General features: G+C 33.6%; 1 protein-coding gene across 1 annotated transcript; it reads left to right on the plus strand.

Moving 5' to 3' along the window:
* The first annotated feature begins 8,571 nt into the window (after nucleotides 1–8,571).
* On the plus strand, nucleotides 8,572–12,695 carry LOC108832060 (CDPK-related kinase 7). The gene is made up of 11 exons (XM_018605549.2): nucleotides 8,572–9,502; nucleotides 9,573–9,703; nucleotides 9,801–9,842; nucleotides 9,927–10,035; nucleotides 10,125–10,203; nucleotides 10,682–10,978; nucleotides 11,067–11,179; nucleotides 11,259–11,366; nucleotides 11,784–11,846; nucleotides 11,932–12,099; nucleotides 12,184–12,695. The coding sequence occupies exons 1-11, from the start codon at nucleotides 9,026–9,028 to the stop codon at nucleotides 12,319–12,321; spliced, it is 1,725 nt and encodes a 574-aa protein (XP_018461051.1). The 5' UTR covers nucleotides 8,572–9,025; the 3' UTR covers nucleotides 12,322–12,695.
* Nucleotides 12,696–14,986: the final 2,291 nt, after the last annotated feature.

Raw genomic sequence — 14,986 nt, forward strand, 5'->3', positions numbered from 1 at the left:
AGCCCACTTTGGTTTTGGAGATAAGATTTGTTAAAATATAGTACAGGATATGGTGGTACATTTATTTTCTGTGACACTACTCGAGCATCAGATGTGTCATGTATGACTATATATAGTTAGAGTAAGATTAGTCTACAGCGAGAAATGGTCTCATAAGAAAACTCAAATAACTATATCCTATGTTTTAAATATTTAGTTTTAATACGACAGAAATCTTCTGAAAATAAATATCAGAGTTCTGTTGATAGAATCAATTAACAAGTACAAAAATTTCTGCTAAGTATAGTCTTTTTTTGAAAAAAAGACTATACTTAGTATAGTCGGTTCAAAGTATAACTACATTATGCTATAATACATAATAAAAGTATGTTTTTGGAATAAACGTTAGCTTAAACGTAGCTTCCAGACTACCAGTTTAGGCTTGTTGGCGAATCTAAAGGCTTCTTATAAAGAAGTGGTCATCAAGTGGAGGAGTTGAAGGTATCAATGAATAAGAATTCTTTGCTTTTGTCGTCATGACGTGCATGTGAATATACATAAACATTGATTAGTATGTATTTTAACATATAAAACATGTAAACGCCATTTGAAAAACACAAATAAACGTAATTACTGTAATATTCTAACATGTACAAAGAACACTAGTTTAGCACTTAGCACTCATGAATATGTTCTGGAAGTGGTAAGAAGGTTACAATCATTTTATCTAATCTTTTCAATTCATATGCTAAGTATCATTCAGATTAATTATTATGGATGATGATGATTAGATTGGGATATGTAGATTTTTTTGTCTTGACGCCAAGGAATATTTGTATAGTCTATAAGAGAAAAAGGAAAAAATCTGTGACAATGTTGTTCCATTATATTATATTAATATAATCGTACACAATGACTGACAGAAAAAGGGGGAAAGAATCTGTAGATCCAATCATATAGTATAGTTTTTATTCGTCTGATTATGCTCTGTAATGGTATGCGTCTTCAGAGCGAGTTTTCTTCACGATCAATAAATTTCAACCCGTTGCTTACGCGTATTATATGGGGAATTGCAAAACTATCATATCTTTTTTTTTTTGCTAAAAACATATCAAAATTTAAAGTTGTCATATGCTACAATAGATATAATAACTTTTTCATTTTAGCAATCCTGTAAAGTGGTGATTGTTGGTTACTGATAGAGTAAAAGCAGATATAGAGTTTAGTTTTTTTTTTGAAATTAGATATAGAGTTTAGTTAAAAACTGTTACAACGCAAATGCCTAAATAAGTAGTCTGTATACTCTGGCGAATAATTTTTTACTGATCAATAATGAAGAGGAATATGAATATCTTCAACGTGCATGTGCTTTCTAGCCATCTTCTTCTCGTATTCTTCAGTATCTTTTATTATTCGCCATACCAAATAAGGTTATTCTTACTATCATTTATGTTTATTTAATATAGTCCAATGATTACTACGTTTGTTTCATTAAAAACATAATTAAGTTGACAATGGTTATTCTTACTATTATATTTATGTTTATTTAATATAGTTAATTACCACCGTCTCATCCTGCTAATTACCACCGTCTCATCCTGTTATAACTTATATACATCCAAGGATTTGTCAGAAAAAACATTCAAGGACACGTATTTAGAAAAAAAAATCGAACATATATGAAAATAATCAATCTTCTACAAGCAATTCATAAACACTGCACTAAAAGGACAATGCGTATAATGTATGCTCTTATAATGGAATATATCATTTGTGGACCCTATATTATTAGCGGTAATACAAAAACGAGTATGTACGTACGCTCACAGTAATGATCAATACAATCCAGTATATAAATTTTAGATCCTATGAGTGTGTTCACTATTCTTGTATGTTGTAGTATCGCTTGTTCTTGTATGTTGCCCGTTGTGGATTCTAGTATCCGGGGATATCTATGTTTTCCTTCGGTTTAGCTGACAAAAGATTTTGTATCCGATGGTGTTTTATGAAACTGATCTTTGCTTTCAATAAAATATGTTGACGGAAAAAAGAGTGTTCACTATTCAAGTTTAAAACAGTACAATACAAAAAGATGATGATATATAGATTAACCAAAGCATAAATTGCAAAATAGAAGATTATCGTTAAAGGATTGTAGTAAGATATGCTTTCTATGGTTTTGTTACAGGATTGAAAGAAGGTCTAGTTGTAGAAATTTGCTGATGTTTTAAGTTATGTTTTAGTTTGGTCTTTGGTGCCCTTGTATGGGTTTTAGTATCCTTTTTTGGACTGTTGTTTATGGGGATATCAACGTGTTCCCCCCCTGTTTTTGTATCACAACTTGCATTTTATCCAATGTTTAATATTAATCAATTGACAGAAACAAGTTGCAAAATAGAAGTTTAAAACTATTTCCAAATATATGATTAAACCAAATAGGATTTGAGAAAACACAAATGATAGAAAGAGATGATGAGGCCAGTTAACAATTAAGCATGATAAAGAGCGGCCGAAACACATATACATCCAAAATACCCTTAAGTTCGTCAAAGTTTGGAATTCAACAAACAAGCAAAAGTCTCTCTCAATACTTGTGTTTTACACAATCAAACAGCTTGCCATGTTCACACAAAATATACAATAATAACAAATTTCACACCAACTACATATTTTACTATATTAGTTCATCATGTTCATGATACGGGGGAAAGGATTTAAGAATAATAAACCAATGAATGAAACATTGGGTTTTGTGTTGCATGAGGACAGGCTGGTTTGGTTAAGGTAGGATCCAAAAACTAGCAAACCCCACTCTCAATGTTATCATTGTTATTTCAATGTATGTAATGAGGAATATGACTTTCTTCTTAGCAACTAAAACTCTACGGTTATTCCATTTTAATGAAATAAAATGTTTTGAAGCAAGAAAAACAAAAAGCAAATCTTTAGTTTGTTAGATTCTCTTTCTATGATGCTCTTTTTCTTGTTGCTCTATTTTTATCAAGTAGGGGTGTGATTGGTAGTAGCTCTGGATGCTCTCCACATTCCCATTTATTTCTAAAGCATAAAAACCAGAACAATCAAGCATTAATTTATTTTTTAAAGTCACAGCTCTTGAAATAACCTAAAGCTGTAGAAGTGTTCTGTAGAGCCAAATATCCAAAGCAATTTTTTATTGCTTTCTATAAAATTCTACAGCAACAAAATCTAAAGCTACAACAAAAAATCTACAGATTTTTTTCTACAGCAATAATTTCGAAGTTACAGCCATTACTAATCGGACCCTAGGTTTTAGACATCCATATATTCTTTTGTTAGATTCTCTTTGTATGATACTCTTTTTCTGGTTGCTCTATTTTTTTTGTCAAGTTGGTTATATATATATATATATATATATTCATTCAAGTTCATTTTTTTTTGATATCTCTGGTGTCTGGGCAGCCACTTTCCTAAATATCTCTGGTGTCTGGGCAGCCACTTTCCCAAATATTCATTCAAGTTCATATTATTTTTTCTTTAGGTTTTCGAGTTTTTGGTTTCAGTTTCATAGGCCATTTTCAAACATATGTTCGAATCGGGATCAATTATTATTATTTTAGGGTTGACTATATTTTATATCTACGTCTAAGATCAATTTTGTATTTGAATTCATTAAAGTTCGAGTAACAATATTTTGAGTTCAAATACTTTTAAATATCATATCAAAATAAACATAAAATTAAGTATTTAAATATTTCTTTATATTTCAAATATTATCTTATATACTTCTGATCAATTTTTTTAGATTTTTTTAAAAAGTTAATTCAGATTTTCTCATGTTTTAAGTTATTGATAATACCTCAGATTTATTAGTATTGCCGTAAAAAATATACTCGTGTATTTTCACAGCTTATATCATATACACAGAGCCGTGCTGACCCTTAGAGTAAAAAGGCAACCGCCTCAGGCCTCGTGTTTTCAACTAGAATTTAGGGCCCCAAGTTTACGTTACCTTAGGTTTATTGTTAGTTTATTTATATGGGATATACACTAACTGATATTTAAATGTATTTATGAAATATTGATTGGTTAATTCATTTTGTTTCATTTTACACAACAATTTTTTTCCCATGACATTTACTAGAGCTGGGCAAAAAATCCGAACCCGAAAAACCGAACCGAACCCGATCCGAAAAAGTAGCACCGAACCCGAACCGAAATTGATTAAATATCCGAACGGGTTCAAAATTTCGGTATTTAAAGAACCGAAACCGAACCCGATCCGAACCGAAATATTTTGGGTACCCGAATGTATCCGAAATAAATTTATATACTTAAATATATACATTATTTTTATATATAATGTATATTAAAAATATTAAAAATATATAAGATACCTTTAAGTTTTCCAAAATACTCAGAAAATATATGCAAATAGTCAAAAGTAAATGTTTAAAATAGCTAAAGTATACTGAAGACATCAAAATAGTTAAATATCTATTGATTCTTTATCCAAATATTCAAAGAAAACCAATTTATATGTTAAATTAAGGTATTTTGACATATATGTTATGAAAATTTATATGTAATATATTATCTTTCTTATAGATTTTGAAAATTTAAAGTATATAATGAATTTTGAAAATTTAAAGACATTTTAAATGGGTTATCCGAATCCGAACCGAACCCGCAAAGATCCGAATCGAACCCGAACTGAAATTTAGAAATATCCGAATGGAGCTGAAATCTTTGACCCCGAAAACCCGAAACCCGAATGGACTGAACCGAAACCCGAATGGGTACCCGAACGCCCAGCCCTAACATTTACCACAAAAAGTTAAACTCTTCTTGAACATTTTTATTATTGTTTCTTAAAATGATTTTTACATCATGTTTTTCATTTACTTAAGAAAATTAATTCATACTTACATAAAATTGTTTTATATAATTTACACTAATATCAAAGTAGGAAATTCAAACTAAAATATATTTACAAATGCTGTTCCAATAAATATATTTATAAATATAATTCAAAAATCCGATAATTCATTATAAACAAACAAAGCATGTCAACTTTATCTTTTAATAATATATTAAACACCCAAAATTAGAAACTACGGTTATTTTTTGTTTTAACACAATTTTTAAGCTTATAGTTCAATTTTATCTAAAATAACAGATATTTTTTTTAAATGTTAAATTGCCTTAGTCCCCGTAATCTGTAGGCACGGCACTGCATATACAAATTATATTTGTTAAGAGTTTCCGTTGCTCCTTGATTTTGAGTTCTTCTCTGGTGTTTCGCACTGTAGTAACCAGTGGCGGCGTCTATTTTTCCAGGGGTTGAGGAGACCCTTGTAGGTCCTATGTGGGAGCGTGTATCGAGTGTAGTGGCAGTTCATCTGTGGTCACAGCTTTTCCTCTTCCTTTTCGACGGCGCATGTGAAGTCTTGGCGAAGGTGCAACTCTCCAGGTTCCGTCTTTCTGTTCCCGGTATAAAACATACCTTTTCTCTATTCCGTATTGTTCTAATGTGTTTGTGTTTGAATAAGAGAGACTATAAGAATCACTGTTTATTAACTTAAATAAATGACTCAAAACTCAAGTTCTCACAATAATCTCTCTAACTCATAAGTTCATGGTACACCTCACCATCTTCTTATATAGAGATATAAATTTCCTAATATTACTTAGCTTATCTAAAAAAATTATAAGTAAGTTGTTATTTTTTATTTTAAAATGTATTTTTTAGATTTTGGATAATTCTTATCATTATTAAATTTAGTCAACTATATAATAAAAAAGTAAAATTCGTTTTTATTTTTAGCTTATTTATATATTTTATTCATTAGGGGTATAAGCGATATTAACCACTCTAACTTTTAACGTGAAAGCTCCGTTGCGAAAAATCACTTCGCAAATAATAGTATAGATATAGATAGATATATATCATTTATTAATAAATAGTATTTATAAATGATATATATATATATATATATATATATATTGTTATCATTTATTAATGTTAATGCTAAAACTTTGAAATCATTTTAATTTCATAATTTAATTATTTATTATTCATTGAAAATATCATTTATTTGTTTTAGAATTGGATGTCAAATCACACACAAAATCATCTATATCTTCTGGTTTTGTTAATAACAATACATTGTGAACCGAAAACAAATTATTCAATCACAATCCAACCTACAATAAGTTTTCAATAACCATAACAATATACATATTGATAAAACCTAGCTGATATTTGTTTTCTATTATGTAAAGTAAAGTCGCAGGCATATACTAATTTAGTTGTCTTCTTTTGTACTTATCCATTTTTTTAATATGGGATTATCAAAACAAAGATTTTCTCTTTATTTGATAGTATTTTTCTTTAATATGGTTTTGTCTATTTATTATAATAATGAATGATTAATTAAAATAAATTAAATAATAATTCATTAAGGATACAATCGATATTAGTTAATCTAACTTTTAACATAAAGTTCCGTTGCGAAAAATAATTTGGCAAATAATAGTATACACATATAGATTTATGTATTTTTGATTCGGGTTTCAGATTATTTTTCTTAGAGCATCTTTAATGGAATAAGTAAGGGAATATATCTTAGATGTGAAAATTAATAAAATAATGTAAGATGTGAAGTTTAGTAATAATTAGTAGTGGGATAAGTGGGAGGATATAGAACTTGTATCTTAATAATTATATAATTTAATAATGTTAAAACATATAATAATTTTTATAACATTAAAAATAATTTTTAAATTGAAAACATAAAAAAGTAATACTAAATTTTATTTGAAAATAAAAAGATACCCAATATACAATTTCAACTTATTATGAAAAAAATGAAACATAGAAATGAAAAACATAAAAAGAAACAAACATATTAATTAAAGTACACAAACATTTTATTTAATGAATACAAAATTCACCAAAATACTTCTTGCATAGTAACCAAAAAACACATCTCTCATTAGTTTTTTTTTTTTTTTTTTTGAACACAAACTTCTTTCATTAAATCAACTTGAAGAGTTACAATAACAAGAGGGAATTAGACATCCTCTTAGAACATAAACATAAGCTACGGTAGCAATTAAGATCAAACATGATAGTTCTTCATCAGAAGATGACAGCGAATTCAAGACAAGGCTTGAATGCGTCGAGGGAGCATGTACAACAAAGTCGAACAGCTGGGATTTAGTCACCTTATGTTGTGACGTTGAAAACCAACTCTCACCAACGAGAAGAACCGAAGTATTCTCGATTGCACCTTCTGGCCCCGTAGAGACCGCTACACAAGGTGGCAAACCGGTGAGTAAGTTGAAGCAAACTCTCGGTATTAAACCCGAGGAATCATCTCCTTTCACAGAAAAGAGGCACGGTAATAAGATTCTCTCCTTTGTAGAAGAGGATGATGGTACCGGTGACAAAGTCGGTGAACCCACCGAACAATTTATCCTATAAAATTGAAATAACAATACGCGCATAATATAGATCCCAAGGAACCCCTAAGAAATCTTTAAACTAGTCAAGATAATCAAACCCGTGGTTAGTTGACTCTCGTTGTGATAAGCAGTGGGTATTGATTGACTAAGCAAAGGGCGGTTTTCTTCCATAGTGGTACTGGGCCAGACCCACAAACAATTGAAATTCGGCCCATTGACATCCAGTCTGGCTGGAGAAACCCTGGAACCGGGAAGGGAGGCGGAGCTGGGACGGAGAACATCCGGTCTGAGCTTGTAGAGAAGGGTGCGTGCGGCAAAGCTAAGGAGCACTTCGTCGTCGGGATGAGGGACGGTGGCGCAAGATGGAGAGGGGAAGGCAGTGACAATCAGAATGTTGGGGGTCGAGCAGCCGCTGAGAATAGAAACGGAACCCCGTTTATAATTCGAAGATGATGCACTGTGGTGGCCTGAGGTGCTCTTTATGGCTGAGTTTTGAGCTTTATCCGAACGTAGCTTAGATCCGGAACATCTAACAGAGGTCCTCTCAGATCTGGAGCGAATGTGGAGGCCGAACTCAAAGCAGGGAAGGAAGTGAAAGCTGAACCTTGTATAGCTTTTTCGGGAGGCCCCGGTGAAGGATTCAGTTCCGGTGGTCTTGAAAACCTGAACAGAGACCACGAAGGTCTTCTCCAGTCTCGACGACACCGGATCCAGAGAAACTGATTGAGTAAATGCGAAGCAAGAAACAAGACGAGAGCTTTGACTTGGAGCAAGAGAAACCATGAGGAAGATGAAGCAGATCTCCCGACGCTGGCGGTCAGAGGCCTTGCCGGCGTCAAGAAGCAGCGGTGGCGGTGTTGTCTCGATTCTTGAACCAGAGAGAAAAACTAGGGCGAACTAGTTGTGATATCTGTCTATATCTATCTATGTAAACTGATAAACGAATCCTCTCATTAATTTTTCATTTTTTCCTTTTATTATATTCCTATAAGATGTGTTGAAATATTGCAATAAAGATGCTCTTAGGTTCTATTGCTAAGCATCTTCTTTTACTTTTGTACCTCTCTTCTATCTCTCTCTCAACTTTTATTCTTAGCGCCTTTTGCCTTCTTTAAAAAAAAAAATTTTCCTCGCCTTTTACTTTCCTTCTCATAGGAGTGAAATTTAGCTTCCTTCCTTTGCCCTTTCTTCTCCGTCTTTCCCATATCTATCTTTCTTCTCTTCCACTCTTCCTCCTCTGTTTCTCAGTTTTCTTCTCCCTTAGATTTTGCATTCTCTCTCTCGATTTCGGAAAGTCCAATTCCTTTTTCCTTTTTCTTTTCTGATCTCTGTGATTACGTCTCTCCACTATTTTCCCGGGAAAAGTTTGTTTCGCATCTTTCCCGGAAAGTTCTCACCTTTCCGTTATTTCAACCTCTGGGGTTTCTTTCTCCACACGACACGACCGTTGTTCCTCACTAATCAAAACTAATCCAATCAAAAACCTTCCGACATCACATTTGTTGTAATTGTCTGAAAGCACCCCACTTTCTTCTTCTGCTTACGTCAAGTTCTCACCTTTCCGTTATTGTAATTGTCTGAAAAGCATCCAACTTTGATGGGTCTCTGTCACGGGAAACCCATCGAGCACCAATCAAAACAGAGCCTCCAAATCACCAACAACAACGAGGAGGAGGAAGCACCTAAGAAGACTCCTCTCAATCTGTTTAGTCCATTACCTAGCAGCCTCTTCAAAACCTCCTCCTCCTCACCTAGCGTGACCCCCACGCCACTCCGCATCTTCAAGCGACCTTTCCCACCTCCCTCCCCCGCCAAGCACATACGCGCTTTCCTCGCGCGTCGTCGTCACGGCTCCTCCACCAAGCCTGACCAAGCTTCCATCCCTGAAGGTAGTAGTAGTGAGTGTGAGGTGGGACTCGACAAGGCTTTTGGGTTCTCCAAGCAGTTTGGTTCCTACTACGAGATTGATGGTGAGGTGGGTCGTGGTCATTTTGGGTTTACTTGCTCTGCTAAGGGCAAGAAAGGTTGCTTGAAAGGTCATGATGTTGCTGTCAAAGTCATTCCTAAATCAAAGGTTGGCTCACATTGTGACTTGCTCAGCTCTTACCGCTTTGATCTGTAATTAATTGTTTGCCTTCTTTTAGATGACTACGGCAATTGCAATTGAGGATGTTAGAAGAGAAGTGAAGATATTGAAGGCTTTGACTGGTCACAAGAACCTAGTCCAGTTCTATGACGCCTTTGAAGATGATGAGAATGTTTACATTGTCATGGAGTAAGTACAAACGTTGCTTTGTAGCTTTCCTGTTACCAATTGAATTTATTGAGATAAAAGTGAATAAAATCTATTTTTTTTTCTCTTTTGTTGTCAGGTTATTGAAAGGAGGTGAACTCTTGGACAAAATACTTCAAAGGTAACTAACTGCAGATACATGATTCTATCTTGTCTCTATCAAATACATGACTGGTTGAGTTTTCTTCGTTTGGGGGCTCATCAGGGGAGGCAAATACTCAGAAGAAGATGCTAAGAAAGTAATGGTTCAGATTCTTAGTGTAGTGGCATACTGTCATCTTCAAGGTGTGGTTCACCGTGACCTCAAACCTGAGGTAATAGAACCTAAACTCATTGTTTTTTTTTTTTTTAAGTTTCCAGATTGTTCTCTCATCCTTGATGTTTCTTTCTCTGTTTTTGGTAGAATTTTCTCTTCACTACAAAGGACGAGAGTTCTCCTCTGAAAGCCATTGATTTTGGTCTCTCCGACTATGTCAGACCAGGTAAGAGGTTTCAAATGTGTATTCTTTTGAAGCTTATCACTAGGCCTACGTTTATTAACCAAACCGAACCTACCGAACTAAACTGAAAAGTTCGGTTTTCAGTTCAGTTTGGTTAGGAGGTTTGGTTCGATTCGACAATTTAAAAAAGATTCGTTTTTTTGTTAGTTGATTTTCTAAATATCTTTTTAACAAAGTATACCAGTCTTAACCAAATTTCCAAACCAAAATAATCAAATAACTAAACTAACCAAAATCCGAACCAAACTTAACCAATATTATCTGAATTTTAACCAGTTTAACCAAATTCGACGTAGAAATTTAGCTAAAACCGAACCGATTTAAACACTTTTTGGTCCAATTCGGCGAGATTTGAACTCAAGCTAACCAATCCGAAAACTCTGAAGTAACTGAATGAACCCGCATGCCTACTTATGACAATGGTAGAAGTAAAAATTAACATTTTGTGCCCTTTCTGTAGATGAGAGGTTGAATGACATAGTAGGAAGTGCTTATTACGTGGCTCCTGAAGTTCTACACCGTACATATGGAACTGAAGCAGATATGTGGAGCATTGGAGTGATTGCTTATATACTTCTCTGTGGTAGCAGACCCTTTTGGGCCCGTTCTGAATCTGGAATCTTCAGAGCTGTTCTTAAAACAGAACCCAATTTCCAAGAAGCTCCTTGGCCATCTCTTTCACCTGACGTCGTAGATTTCGTGAGACTTTTGCTGAACAAAGATTACCGTAAGAGATTAACCGCTGCACAGGCTTTGTGTAAGTCTTCAAAACCAAACTTGTTGCTTCTAATTTCATAATACTTTTTTAACATATAGTTTGAATGACTTGGCTTTATTATATCCAGGTCATCCGTGGCTGGCTGGTTCACATGAACTAAAGATACCATCTGATATGATCATTTACAAGCTTGTAAAACTATACATTATGTCCTCTTCTTTGAGGAAGTCTGCTTTATCGGTAAGCTTGAGTTATCTTCAACCTCAAGCCTAATGGGATGGAAAGTCCATAACTGATTCTTTCTTTGTCATGTTTACAGGCTCTTGCCAAAACATTAACTGTGCCGCAGCTGAGTTACCTCCGTGAGCAATTTAATCTGTTGGGACCAAGCAAAAACGGATATATCTCAATGCAGAACTACAAAACAGTGAGTTTCTGTTTCTTCTTCATTCTGGTATATTTCTGTTTTCTTCCAACTAGGCCTGTGGGTTCGGTTAGTTCGGTCGAAATCTTCAACCGAAAAAACTTCGGTTTGGTTTTTGGTTAGTTCAGTTTCAATATTTTCTACCAAAGTTTTTGGTTAAATTTTTGGTTCAAATTGAATAGAATCCAAAAATTCGGTTAAGTTAGGTTATTTCATTTCGAATTTTGGTTAGTTCGGTTCGGAATTTTAATTAAGATTGGTAATTTTTTATTATTTTTAGATATCCGAACTAATCGGTTAACAAAAACCGAACTTTTAGGTTTGGTTAGGTAGGTTCGGTTCGGTTAATAACGGCAGGCTTACTTCCAACTTCTCTTTGGTATCTTTCTGTTTTCTTACAGTTTCATTTCAAATTTGTAGGCGATCATGAAGAGTTCGACAAAGGCCACAAAGGATTCAAGAGTCTTGGATTTTGTAGACATGGTATGGCAATAAGGATTAAGTTATATTAATTATGTTTTGGTGGGTTAAGATGGTAATATAGTTCTACAATTTTTTGGATTTGTAGATTAGTTGTCTCCAGTACAAGAAACTAGACTTTGAAGAGTTTTGCGCTTCGGCTTTAAGTGTTTATCAGCTAGAAGCGATGGAGACTTGGGAGCAACACGCACGCCGTGCTTATGAGTTGTTTGAGAAGGATGGAAACAGAGTTATCATGATCGAGGAACTTGCATCGGTATATCCACATTCTTACCCCTTTTTTCTTAAATTATATCTTCTCTTGATGTGTTTTTCTGCAAATGTGTGTTTGGTGGCACAGGAACTTGGTCTTGGTCCATCAGTCCCAGTTCATGTTGTTCTTCAGGATTGGATAAGACATTCTGATGGGAAGCTAAGTTTCTTGGGTTTTGTCAGACTCTTACACGGTGTGTCCTCTCGGACATTGCAGAAAGCGTAGAGAGAAGCTTCTTACCCTTAGCCTTGCCGCTAGGAAATGAACCTTACACCAAGTCTAAATATTATGACTGTAAAGGTAACTAGTGATCAGATCAACTGTTGCAGAGCTACCATATTTGTCAGATGAAGTTGCAGCCTAGGAGATGTAGCTCTGGTTCGATATGTGTTCTTTTTGCTCTTTTTTGGGTAAAGATAAAGAGTCTTTATGGTTTACGAATGATGTTAGTGATTTTAAAAGGGGTTGTAAAGAAGAAGAAACATATCTATTTCCCCTATTGAAGTTGTCTCTTTCTTCTTCTTTGTTCCTTTGTAATAAGAACACACACCTCTGTTCTTACCTTAACAAAAGTATCAAACTTTTTACATTGATGTTCATTGATGAACAAGTGATCTTGGTTTATAATCTGGACCGAGTTCACTGCCGATAACCGAACTTATGATCTGATCTGAATTAAAAAAAAAAGATTGCTTTATAGGACCTTTGTAATGGCTCAATCCAATACATAATAAAGAAATGTATACTTGATCGAGATGATAATAAAACTACAGAGGAAGGGTGAGTTCTGTCACACTTGTTTGTCTTCTAGACTGATATGTCTTAACGTAAGGGTCACGTTTGGAGTTGCGCATGTTTTTATGGAGTTAGTCGCCAGAGAGTCTAACAGAGAGTCACTACTCAAAGGTATTGACCTTTAACCTAACCGCAAGTCCTCTTTCATGGTAATACACTTGCTTTTATTCTCTTAGTCTCCTCTAAGCTACCTGTAGTCGTACCCTTTTAACTCCTTTGAGATTGTTGTGTAGGTTCGTTGAGTGCAAAGATAGAGGCAACCGTAGCGCCGTCATGCTTCCATATTCATTTCTCCCTAATATGGCAGCTGAACAACTAAGAATTGCGGCAGAAAAAGTAACTGTAGAAACTGAACTTAGTGACAAAAAGTTGTTTTTATATATAAAATGCAAATTATTTTACCATAAGAGAATGGTTACAACCTACAATAGCTATAATAGAAACATACTTCTCAGGCCAAAAAAATAAATAAAACCTGTGAGAAGCAATGTTCTGGTAGAACAACAAAAGTTAGCTGAGAATTAATCTAGAAGCCTAAAACTAAACCACAAAGATATCAGGTTAAGAGAGGGAACAACGATATTTATATGATGAAACGGATTTAGTAATCATCAATTTGTTTTAACTATGATAATTCTTTCAGTGTTGTCATTTACACTAATATTGTGTCCATCTATTATTTGGAATTTGTCCAGTGTCATCGCCGGAAAACTATGAGCTAACACATAACTGTGAATTGAATTTACCTTGATATTTAATGGTAATAAAACATTAAAACTAAATTTCAGAGAGTTCTTGCAAATACTATATCTCAATATGTATATAGGTAAATTGAACAAAAAAAGAATAGGTAAGATTAGATAGATTTTTAGTCAAAAGAAAAAGATTAGATAGATTTTATATTGGTAACGTGATGTGTTTGACTAGTATGGTCAACCTTCTTTTCTTTTGTTAATATGGGATATTGTTAAAGATATATTTGTAAAACCTTGTCCATCCATTCTTTGATGGACAAGATTTAGGTTCACCCACTATGGTAAATCTTTAAATTCACCACATCATTTATGACTAATGAAAATGACATGTAGATAATTAAATAAAACATATTAAATTTATTTTAAAATAGTTAAAAAATAATGACAATTTTAAACCACAAATCTTAATTTTTAAATCCTAAACATTAATTTCTAAATCAAAACCCTATACCCTAAATCAAAATTCTATACTCTATACTCAAATCCTAGACCCTGACCTCAAACCCAAATTCTATACCCTAAACCCAAACCCAAATTCTAAACCCTAAACCCAAACCATAAATCTTAAATCTAAACCAAGTATCCTAAACCCAAATCGTAGACCCTAAACCCAAACCTTATACCCTAAACCCAAATTCTATACCCTAAACCCAAATCGTAAACCATAAACCCAAACCGTATATCCTAAAACCAAATCCTAGACCTTAAATCTAGATCGTAAACCTTAAAATTTAAATTTAGATTTAAAGTTTACAGTTTGGGTTTAAGATCTATGATTTGGGTTTAGGATATACGGTTTGGGTTTAGGGTCTAGAATTTGGATTTAGGGTATTAGATTTAGATTTAAGGTTTATGGTTTGGGTTTAGGGTTTAAGATTTGGGTTTAGGGTATAGGATTTTGGTTTAGGGTATAAAATTTGGATTTAGAAATTAATATTTAGGGTTTAAAAATTAAGATTTGTAATTTAAAAGTGGCATTATTCTTTTTAACTATTTTAAATAAATTTATAATATTTTATTTAATCATCTACATGTCATTTTCATTGGTCATAAATGGTGTGGTGAATTTAAAGGTTCACTATAGGGGGTGAACATAACTCTTGTCCTTCTTTGATGGTACGATGCTGATTTTTAGAAAATCAACTTTGTCATACCAGTTTCTGCAACATTTTTAGAAATGGTCTATAGGTCGTATGTGAGTCCTTCCTTACGATGTAATCTAACTTTTACACCTTGAAGGAAACTAAGGAAAGAAAAATAATGTAGCATCATTTTTTCCACAAGGAACACAAAAGTCCTCTGGACCGTTCGTTTACTCGGACGTCAATGCACGTGCTCAC

Source organism: Raphanus sativus, chromosome 4, assembly GCF_000801105.2.
Source record: "Raphanus sativus cultivar WK10039 chromosome 4, ASM80110v3, whole genome shotgun sequence".
NCBI lineage: Eukaryota > Viridiplantae > Streptophyta > Magnoliopsida > Brassicales > Brassicaceae > Raphanus > Raphanus sativus.

Excerpts from the sequence above, each read along its gene's own strand:
- LOC108832060 (XM_018605549.2), top strand. The coding sequence starts at position 9,026 with ATGGGTCTCTGTCACGGGAAACCCATCGAGCACCAATCAAAACAGAGC. Across the intron at positions 10,036-10,124 it reads ACCGTGACCTCAAACCTGAG|AATTTTCTCTTCACTACAAA; the intron begins GTAATAGAACCT and ends TGTTTTTGGTAG. Across the intron at positions 12,100-12,183 it reads TGATCGAGGAACTTGCATCG|GAACTTGGTCTTGGTCCATC; the intron begins GTATATCCACAT and ends TTGGTGGCACAG.